This window comes from Tiliqua scincoides, chromosome 6, assembly GCF_035046505.1.
Source record: "Tiliqua scincoides isolate rTilSci1 chromosome 6, rTilSci1.hap2, whole genome shotgun sequence".
Classification (NCBI taxonomy): Eukaryota; Metazoa; Chordata; class Lepidosauria; order Squamata; family Scincidae; genus Tiliqua; species Tiliqua scincoides.
The window spans coordinates 3,168,945-3,179,975 of NC_089826.1; the positions used below are offsets into that span (position 1 = coordinate 3,168,945).

Here is an 11,031-nt window from a genome sequence, read left to right on the forward strand (position 1 = left end):
AATTGATTGCCACTTTAATGAGTGGTTGCAGGTGCTTGACCCAATGTTTCTGCTCAATAAAGCTCGCTTCTGACATTTTATGGACTTGTCCAAATGTGTATCTTAGCATCAGACAGTGTGTGTGTGAGAGAGTGAGAGAGAGAGAGAGAGTGTGTGCAAGGAAAGTGAGAGTTGCTATGAGGAGACTTCAAGAGACTCATGCCAGATGACTGCTTTCACCCTGTGGCCATTTGTTTTGAATGTAGCAGGGGTGGGGAGGGGGGAAACTTCTTAAGACATTGGGTATTAAGACATTTGCTGTTTTGTGGCTCTAACCAGAAACCCAGCCACTCAGGACAATGGGAATGGCAGGCAACTCTTCGGAAGCCAGCAGAGCTGCTGCACGAAGCCCATCTGATGAGTGTGCCAGCTGTGATGCAGCTACATCTCCCAAATATAGTGAAACAGCACTCCAGATTTCCACTCTCCTTCTGAAGGGATGCCCCTTAAATTTTAAATGGGAAATTTTAAAGCAGGAGCTCTCAGCTGTTGTCATGGCAAGCATCACTTGTTGAAGAGAGCAGCCTTTTGAACCTCCCTGTCATGTAGAAGCAAGATTTGCCATTGGCATACAGTTTGTTCTTCTTGCTCTGGAGGTAAATGGATAAAAGTGGAGTGATGGAGGCCTGTAGCAGGAGCCAAACTGGCAAGAATTGAGGACCATTCCAATAGTCCCCAACAATGACATTGATTAGAATTGGGAAATGCATCTTGATTTTCTCATGACTTGAGAGAGATGAGTGCCTCCCAGTTTGGACAAGGTGTGTGCAAGTGACAGGGAGAACTTGCACCTCCTGAGAAGTGCCTCCCTTACACTTTGAATGCACCTCGGTTTTGAGAGGCGCAGTCCCTGGAGAATGCTTGATTTTAAACAGTTGGCCAACTTCCTCTGGCAGGTTTGGTGAGCAACGTGGTCTTCACCAGTCAGACTGAGCAGAGGAACCTGCTCTTTGTCCAGCTTCAGAACCTCATCCGGGCAGCGAATCCTGCCATTTCGTTTATCCTGGCAGAAAATGGAGTTGTGACTAGGTAATGTGGATGTTTCTCTGATCTCCGTAGCACGCAGTCTGCTTATTTTAAAGCGGGGGGAAAATCCAACTCTTATTGGTGTTTCATGGAGGGGAAAAAGTCTGAGCCATCTCATATTGCTTGTCTTAGCTCCAGTCTTGCTGCTGAGAAACCTCAGCTGTTGAGAATGTGCTGACTTTTTTTGATATTGTCAGTTATTCCTTAGCAACCAGATGTTCTGAGACTCTGTGACTCATAAAGGATTATTTATTTATTGCCATTCTGATATATTAAAATGACTGGAAGGGACAATCAACCTCCTTACAGCAGCGGGTTTCCCAAGCTCTCTGGAAGTTTGGAAGCCATTATAAGTCTTTGCGAGGGAAGGGGAATGCAGTACATGATCCCCAGGATCTCTCTGCTGCCAGGGGTGACAGGGACGGTCATGAAGTTGATAATGGGTCACAATCTTTATCTTTAAATTTTCCTAGGCTTGGGGAGCCCTGTGGAGGCTTCATTAAATTACAATGAAGTTAAAAGTTGCAGGCTATGAAACGCCTACACCTGATATTCTGAAGTGTTGGAGAGAGAGCTCAAATAGAGCCTCCCTCAAGACTGTGCATGGCCCAGAGGGATGGAGGGGTTTGGGTCAATCTAAGCTTCAAGGTGGCTCTTCTAGTTTTCCGTAAATGAAGTCTTGATCTTTTCCCTGCTAGGAATGAAGACATTGAACTAATTCTCTCTGAACACAGTTTTTCAAGCCCCCGTATGCTTAGGGCTCGCTATCTGATGTACCCTGGCTGGCAAGTATTTGCAAATTGTTACCAAAATTTGTCATGTGGTTCTTTGTTTCAAAGCAGAAAAATATTGAGAGAGTTTATTATCATGTAAATGTTACCTTTAATTGATTTCCTCATCTGGACCGACAATAATTTTTCCTTCTTTAAAATGTGGGAAGGGAATCCTTCTGTTCCCCCTTTCCTGCTCTTTATGTTCTCAAAAGCTTTTACCTTTTGCTTTAAAAGTAATCTACTGTAGATACCTATGGAAGAAAAACAGAAAAGTCCTATTTATCAAAGTGATCGTCCTTCGACCTTGGGATTGGGCTTGGTTTGGAGCCATGACCCAGTCTCAGACTTGCATGCCCTCGTCACACCCAGCCTGGACCACAGTAGTGCGTTTTTCTTGGGGCTGCCTTTGAAGCTGGTTCAGAAACTTTAGTCAGAGCATAATGCAGCTGTCCAGATGCTGAAGGCAGTCTCCAAGTGCACCTGTGTTGTTCAAATTCTGTACCATCTGCACTGGTTTCCAGTTTGTTTCTGGGTCCAGTTCTGACCATTGGCCTTAATCTTTTAAAGCCCCACCCAAACCAGGTCCCATTTACCTTTGACCACATGTTCCTTCCTGGGCTTTACAGGAGGTCTTGTTCCCTGGCCTGCTGTAAACATGTGTTCATTTGGCAGGAAATAAGGACAGGTCTCTGGTGATGCCATGACACTGGAACTCCCTGCCTGGAGGGGGGCATCAGTCCCTTTCACTCTCAGCTTCTACATGGGCTGTGAGTTATTCCACAAAACTTTTAACTAGTGTCTTCTATGGCTGCAGTTTTTAAATATTGTCTCACACATGGTTTTAATGACCGTGTTGTATATTTGTTGTTTCTATTGTGTATTAATCTTTGAAAAACACCTTGTGAGATTTTTTAATCTAAAAGGTGGAGCATCTCTTTAAAAAATGTCCATGCATTCTCCCCTCCCCCACCCCTTAGGTATGATGGAAGATTTCAGGTGGGTCCAGTCTTTCCCCCAATGGATCAGGTCTGTGTGCGGTTTAGCCGGCCTCTGGAGAAAATGCGGTTTGTGGCCAAGTGTAAAGGTAAAAAGCAACTTTCATGAGCTGTAAAGAGGATAATTTTTAGTATTTATTTATTTTACACCCTGCTATCTTGGCACCTTTGACTTAAAGTATAAAACAATATCATAAATAACTAGACATAGCAGCGCTAGCTCTCTCTCTCTCTCTCTCTCTCTCTCTCTCTCTCTCTCTCTCACAAGTAAATCATCAATTTACAAGTTAGCAATATCAGAACAACACAGTATGGTGTTCTCTTGCTTGAAATTGCTAGCAAAGCCTCTTTGTAGATGGAGATCTGTTCTCCCAGCCCTCAAGAATTCAGCCATGTTTCACAAACTTATTATGGCTGTTTGCTGTTTCTACCAAGGAAATCTCAGTCTTCCACAAGAATTCCAGTTGTATCCTCAAAACAAATTCTGTAGGTCACTGGAGAGAATATAAGTCTGCTCAGTTTTGCCAAAGCTGAATTCTAACACTTCAGTTCGCGTTTATGCAATTTGGCAAAATGGCAGAGTTGAGCAGGAGTCACAGACCTTAGTACAGGTGGAGCCTATTTATACCCGTGAGTTCGGTTCCGTGACCCGGCGCGATTAACAAAAAACGTGTTGTGCTAAATTCCATAGAGTTAAGCAAATACGCTGCAGCCTGACACTTGGGGCTGCAAGGAAATTAAGGCAGCTGTTACCAATCCCCTCCCCTCCATTCCTTCACCTCCCTCTCCTCCGCTCTGTACTCAGTCCTCCCCATTGCCAGCTGTCGCCGCTTCTTTCACAGGTGGGATGCTGAGCTTTTAAGAGTCCAGTCCTATGTGTTTCTACTCAGAAGTAAGGAAAGTGTGGTTCAGATTGTAGCCTAAATCTCCTGCTTTGGCTTGCTGGGAAGACTTGCTTGCTGGGCTGTTTTGTTTCCGTAGGCTGGAGCATGGAGAGCCTGCAGCATCTCAGTCTGGCGGGGGGGGGGGAATTGGAAAACACTCCCTGGGTTTTTTAAAGCAATCCCCTCTGTTGCTGCAGCACCTGACCGTGTGTGTGTGTGAGAGAGAGAGAGAGAGAGAGAGAGCGCTAGAGCGCTTCACCTTGCTGTACGTGCTCTGGCTACAGAGGTTTTCCAGGCCCCCCCTTCAGCCTCTTTGCTGTCTCAGGGGCTCCAGGAGTCTTACTGTTCCTTTGCAAGGGGAACTTCTTCTATGGCTCCAGGGCTATTTCCCTGCCTGGGTGAGGCAGAGCCTTTTTGCAGTGTTTTGGGCTGCCTGGAAATGGAGCAGATGCCAGTGCAGGGCAAAGGAGGCAAAGGAGTATTCGACTTTCAGTTCTCCCCACCCCATTAGCGTTGAGACAAATCTGCAGATAAAAAATCCGTGGATAAATAGGTTGCACCTGTATTCTTCGAGCCTAAGAATTTTCAGAGAGTGAGAGCTAGAACCAAGAACTTCCAATCTGCTGCTGAGACAATTAACCTTCTTATAACATTGAAATAACCTACATTAACTTTCCTTTTAGTGCAACATCTTATCCTGTGTCTCTTTGTGTTAATTTTCAAACAGCATTGAAGTCCTCCATTAAACCAAGTCCTTTCTTCGGAAACATATACCGTATTATGGGCAAAGTTAAATTCTCAGGTAATTAGCAAACCTTTTTTTCCCCTTTGCTGCTTACTGATTTTTTTCTCTTCAGCCTTTCCTTACCTGTCTAGTCCTCTTGCTTATGAATAGTAACAACCAGTGAATTGCAGGGAGCCTCTGTGTGTGCGTCTGCACGTGCTTGCCTCTTAGAAATCAGACAGTACACAGTTCTGAAATGGAAAAGGCAGGCACCCGAAAAAGGTGAAGGCAATTTTTGTGGAAATGGAGCTACTGTATGAAGCTGAGCCAGGCCATGAGTCTGTCTAACTTCAGTACTGTCCATACTAGGTCAGGTACCATCACAGCTCCCTGGAAGGCCAATGTGCTGGGTTATAACCAGGTGTGTGTGTGCTGGATTCACACCTTCACTCAGCCTGAAGCTCACTAGGTGACCTTGGATCACTCTTGATCTCTCAGCCAAATCAATCCTGTGGGATAGCAGGGAGAACCAGGTATGCTGCCTTGAGTTCCGGGGGGGGGGGGATTGTTTATAAGCATCATTTTATAGTAACTCACTGATGATGCACATGCTTTTAATGTAGGCAGTCCCAAGCTCAGTCCCTGACAGCATCCCCAGGTGGGACTGGCAGAGACTCCTGGAGAACCACTGCCAGTCAGTATAGCTAATGCAATGCTGAGGGAACAAACTCAATGGAAGGCAATGTGATAAGGCTCTTGCAGTCTCTCACTAAGACCTTGGGGTCTTCCCTGCCCTGACTGACTGTTAGAAAAGGCTTTTCAGTTGTGGCACCATGTGAGGGTAGCTTGGCACATACGTAAATAACTTTTTGGCACCAAAGACCTTATTTTCCTAGACCTTAAACATTTATCAGATGTTAAATGCCTTCTTAGTGCTGTTTTTACTCTGCGTGTACCTTGTGTGCATTTGCCCGAAGCATTCAAATAATAGTTCTTCCCCCTCCCTAGCCTGACACCTGGATGGTGATCAGACAAGGGCCTAGCTAGTTGTGATATCCTTGCCACTGATTTTCCTGCCCAGCAAGGGTTACCTAGTCTGTGCATTCCTTAGTTCTAGAGACTGATTAAGCCCATCCTCTTTGGTCTATTTAGTGGTCAGACCTAGAGACCAATCTGAGTGTGTTTGGTAACTTTCTTATGACTGCTTCCATTGTAATAGGAATTTTCCTGGTTTTTCATTCTCTTTCTCAGTAACCTGTTTCGGGTGCTTTCTTTTTGCTAAGAAGTGAGAGAGGAACCCCACCCCTATTAAATAAATGAAATTTAATACTCTGGGACCAGTGTTACCACCAAGATTTGGATTTCATTCCTATACAGTTCCTTTTCATCTAAAAGAAATCTTAATACTGAGTACCTTCATCTCTTTGTCCGCATCAGATTCCGATCGGATGATAGACGTTTGCCACAACACATCTTCCAACTCTTTAAGTCTGGTGCCTGTTCAGGAGGGGCCAACTCCTCCTCCTGACTCAAGAAATGACAGCCGAGACCATGGCAAGCCTCAGGAATGCTTCCTGGTGTTTGTCGGCTGCTCCCTCAAAGAAGGAGAAATAAAAGATTGGCTGAGGCAAACGGCAAAGCAGGTATGTGCTTCTGGGGGTTAGGGTCTGTAGGGCTCTTCCATGTTCAGTCGTTGGAGGGCTGTCTTGATAAGACACCCTTTTAAGGCCTTAGGAGTGGACCTCAACAGGTGGGAAACCCTGGCCTCTGAGCGGCCCGCTTGGAGGCAGGCTGTGCAGCATGGCCTTTCCTGGTTTGAAGAGACACTTGGCCAACAGTCTGAGGCAAAGAGGCAAAGAAGGAAGGCCCACAGCCAGGGAGACAGACCAAGGACAGACTGCACTTGCTCCCGGTGTGGAAGGGATTGTCATCCCGAATTGGCCTTTTCAGCCACACTAGACGCTGTTCCAGAACCACCTTTCAGAGCGCGATACCAGAGTCTCTCGAGACTGAAGGTTGCCAACAAAAGTGTGGTTTGCAGCCAGCTCTGTTGCTGCAGTCCCAGCCCATATTTCTAGGCACACTGGAAGCACACTGGCTGCCTCTGCTTTCCTCCTTGTGCATTTCTCTGTGGCCGCTGGTTGGCCACTGTTGGAAGCTGTACATTAGGCAGGACAGACCCTGATCTTAGGTTTGTGCTCAGTTTCTCTAAAAAATACATATCTTGCTAAGTACCAACCCAATTTGCATAAAACGGATACAATCTTTTAGAAACTTGACATTTTAAAAAGATCTTTTTTAAAAAAAAAATGCATAAGTGGCATTTGTAAAACAGCCACAGTCTCAGCTGTGAGTCAGGTAATTGGCGTTTGTCGATTCTGCGTATTGCATGCAAATGAAATCTGGAGCCTTAATCTAGTTAAAAGCTTAATTGCTCTGCTTTTGATGTGTGTCAGAACCTTTAAAAATAAATTGTACCTAAACGTGCTTATTTCATCAGGATACGCTTGTGTTAAATGACAGTGGTGTGTCTCTTTTGTAGGTGTGTGTCGCTTCTAATTTTGATTTGAAGGGATTTTAAGCAAGTCAGTTTAGTTGGCCCAACTCATTGCCTCCTAGGGGTGGGGCTCAGGAAGCATGAATCCAAATAACTGCTCAGTAACAAAATCATGGCTGCTACTCTCTTGGCCTTGTTTTCTCCATTGGGGCCCAGCCTCAAGCATGTCCCCTGCTAGAGACAGCAGGTAAATATTAGCAGAGTCAGACATTGCATGATTTTTGGAGGGGGAATTGTCAGAAACCAATTCCGATCAAGTCTTGGCATGGTAAAGCAGAGTGTGATTGAAGGAAAGGCCAAAAAAAGAAAAGAAAAGAAAGAGGGAAACCTGTTGCCATGAGAAGAATCCTTGGATCTCTATGCTAGCCTTGATATGGGTCAGGAAGAGTCATCTAGTCTGTGCTAGTCTATTATTAAGAAGCTATCTTGTCTGGCATGGCACACCTCCTGGTAGTTCCCTCCTTTGGTCAGAGCTGACCAGTGATACTCTGGCAGTCCTCAGCTGACAACGCACTGCTTGCAGGTTTAGGCCTTGCAGTGCAGGCTTAATACTGAACAAGGTTTTTGCCTTGCTGTTGCCCATATTTACAGCCTTGCAGTTCTCGGGGACTCGGTCCCATCCTGATTCTTTGGCTTTTCCACCGTAATTATGCCACAAGGTCGTGTTGCTTGTACTGAGTTGATTTTTTTGATGTGTCAATCCCACCCAGAAACCACAGAGAAAAGCTCTAAAAACCAGGGGCATGCTGACCTTGCAGGAGATCAAGAGTATTCATGTAAGTATGAGTTATTTTACTTAGAAGGGTTATTTCTTGCTCCGTAGGAGGAGGGCACCCTGATGACGCTCTCAGCTTGCTGGGACTCTAGACCCTTCTGCACTGATGCTGCTAATAAGCTCTTGTTGCCCATAAATTACTTAGTATTTTTTGATGGAATTATTTATGACTCCAATGGGGGTGGAAGGCACCCTTTCTTTGCAACTTCAGTATTTGTATAGTCTTGAGGACCTTGACCCTTTTAAGATAGAGGGCTTACTTGTGAGGTCATTGATAGCGAAACAAAAGCTGTGTTCTTAAAATAGCTGTGCAAAAAGGTTTCCTTTTGGGGAGCCTGTCACTGAGCAATGCCCGTGTTTTCTTGCATGGGGGATTTCACCCCAGTCAGCAGGTCTGAGTCTGTGCCTGAAATAGGAGCATGTGTCATTTTTTTAAGCAAAGAGTGGCTCTGAGCAACATGTTTGCCTTTGAATGCAGGTGAAGCGTCACTTGGACCCACTTCCAGCTGGCTACTTCTACAACGGGACTCAGTTTGTGAATTTCTTTGGGGACAAGACGGATTACCACCCATGTATCCTTTGAAAACAATGTGTATATTTTGCCTCTTGTTGCAGTGTGGCGTTTAAAAAGCCGCAGAATGTGTCGGGCCTCTTTGCATTTTGAAGTCATGTCCTTGAAACGGACTATGTCTAAACGCAGCTGGGCCACCCTGTAGGCAGTTGTGTAGAGAGGCGGCGCTTGAGGTACTGCCTTGTGAATGGGCTGCTGCCTTTAGTGGGAGGTCTCTGTGTGCTGGCATTGCCCCCTGCGGTGCTGGGGGCAGGCAGTTGGCCCAGTAGCGCCCCCGGGGGATTGGTAGGAGAAAGCTGCTGCTGTTTGTGGAAGAGGCTGAAGAGTTGCAGAAATTTGACCCTAGAAGTTAAACTGAAGGGAGGTCTTGGAAGCTGTTAAGCCAGAACAATGTGGGGATAGCAAAACTAAATATGAAATAGCTTTATACAGAGTCAGACCAGTGGTCTCTCTCGCCCAGCAATCCCCAAACCAGTGACTCCTGTGTCCCCAAAAAGCCCTCCTCATCCCAGCAGAGCTTACCATTCTGCCACGGCACCACATTTTTCAAGCTGATTCTGGCACAGGGACGCTGTGGGCAGTTGTGTCTATTGCCCAGAGTCCAAGAAGGCTTTGCAACAGGATGTCCAGGCAGAAGCAACTGCCCAGATTGTCCGTGTGCCAGGATCAGCTTGAAAGAAATGTGGAGTCATGACAGAATGATAAGCTCCACTCACAGGGCAGAGGGCTTTTTCCTAACCCTGGATCCAGGCTGCGCTCCAAGATTTAGAGAGCCCTGCTGTAGCCTGTGGCTCTCACTGGCAACAGATCCCCCAGGTCTTTCCATCATCTGCTACAAGACTTTTTAAAGCTGTCAGGGGTTGACTGAGCTGTGGGCCCTTCTTCAGTGAGCAGTAGCAGAGCAAGATGACCGGAGCATTGCAGGGTGGAAGGGAACAGTGGCGCTTCTCAGCACAGTTCTGTTCCTGCTTTCTTGCTGTATTCAGCGCAACTTGCTCCCTAGGGAGCATGTTCAGGATTGTTACCTCAGTTGCGGGAAGGAGATGCATAAAGCAATACCCAGGTGGGCCAAGGAAGCAGGAGGGGCATCCCGCTGAACAGCAAAGGAGGCAGCTGCCCTGTAAATGGACCCTGAGTGATGCTGGAGTTTTAGCAAGAGTCCTTCTAGGTGTGGCAGTGACTGGGGTGCAAAAATATATCCCGCAAACAGGTCACTAACATTGATCTGTATCTCATGTTAAGTACTTCGTAAACTGCTTCAATTTAATCACATTCTTGCCAATGAGCAGAGTGTACCGGGATGCTGTCGAAGGTTTTGGTCCTCGCTGTGCGCTGGATCACTTTGAAAACTTCAGTGAATACAAAGCTGCAAGAACAGTTGCTTTTAGTAGTAGCAGTAGTAACTTTATTGTCATTGTGCTACAGCAGAACGAAATTTATGCACCTTTGAGATACAAGCATAAATATATACCACAATTCCAACAATCACTCTACACACTCACCCACGCATACTATACAACATGCATCATAATATAAAAACAGCATAACAGACCATAATGCCCAGGAGCAGGGCAACAACTATATCGCCTTATTCAACGTAATTATGGCTGTGGGATAAAAACTGTTCAGGAGTCCTGTGGTGCTGCTCTAATAGTTCTGTATCGTCTACCCGAAAGCAACAGTTCAAAGGACTTCTGAGCCGGATGGAAGGGTCTCTCAGAATACGATGTGACTTCTGCAGACAGCAAGATGTATAGACGTCCACCAAAGCTGGTAGATGAAGGTTGATGATGTGCTGCGCGATCTTCATAATTATTATTATTAACAGTATTTATACACCGCTTTTCAACTAAAAGTTCACAAAGCGGTTTACAGAGAAAAATCAAATAACTAAATGGCTCCCTGTCCCAAAAGGGCTCACAATCTAAAAAGATGCAAATGAATACCAGCAGACAGCCACTAGAACAGACAGTGCTGGGGTGAGGTGGGCCAGTTACTCTCCCCCTGCTAAAAAAAGGAGCACCCACTTGAAAAAGTGCCTCTTACCCAATTAGCAGGGGTGTTCATAATTCTCTGCAGAGCTTTTTTGTCCCCTGCAGAGCAATTTCCGTACCATGTCTGTCTGCAGAAGTCACATCGTATTCTGAGAGACCCTTCCATCCGGCTCAGAAGTCCTTTGAACTGTTGCTTTCGGGTAGACGATACAGAACTATTAGAGCAGCACCACAGGACTCCTGAACAGTTTTTATCCCACAGCCATAATTACGTTGATATAGTTGTTACATCTGCAGACAGCGAGATGTATAGATGTCCTCCAGAGCTGGTAGATGAAGGCTGATGATGTGCTGCGCGATCTTAATAATTCTCTGCAGAGCTTTTTTGTCCCCTGCAGAGCAATTTCCGTACCACACCAAGATATCATGGGTTAGGACACTCTCAATGGTGCAACGATAGGAAGACACAAGCAGCTGCTGTGACAAACTTAACCTCTCAAGTTTCCTCAGAAAATAGAACAGCTTTTGTGCCTTTTTTATCAACATGCTGGTGTTAATAGTTTAAGTGTTAAGCAAGTGTGTATAAGTGTGTTTAAGGCAGGTTGTTTGCTGAAGGAGAAGGAAGGAAGGAAGCTGTAAGAAGTTTGATCACTCTTTGAAGGGAGTCACGACTAGGCTGCAGAGAGAGCCCTA

At 45.7% G+C, this 11,031-nt stretch overlaps 1 protein-coding gene across 1 annotated transcript in view; it reads left to right on the forward strand.

Annotated features, from left to right (window-relative positions):
• The window catches only part of DNAAF9 (dynein axonemal assembly factor 9), a 78,982-nt gene that overhangs the window by 58,895 nt on the left and 9,056 nt on the right, over nucleotides 1-11,031 (forward strand). The window contains exons 30-36 of the mRNA XM_066632162.1: nucleotides 936-1,068; nucleotides 1,764-1,850; nucleotides 2,816-2,922; nucleotides 4,445-4,519; nucleotides 5,879-6,084; nucleotides 7,709-7,774; nucleotides 8,252-8,345. Coding sequence (XP_066488259.1) covers nucleotides 936-1,068; nucleotides 1,764-1,850; nucleotides 2,816-2,922; nucleotides 4,445-4,519; nucleotides 5,879-6,084; nucleotides 7,709-7,774; nucleotides 8,252-8,345 — 768 coding nt within the window. The remainder of the gene's footprint in view (nucleotides 1-935; nucleotides 1,069-1,763; nucleotides 1,851-2,815; nucleotides 2,923-4,444; nucleotides 4,520-5,878; nucleotides 6,085-7,708; nucleotides 7,775-8,251; nucleotides 8,346-11,031) is intronic.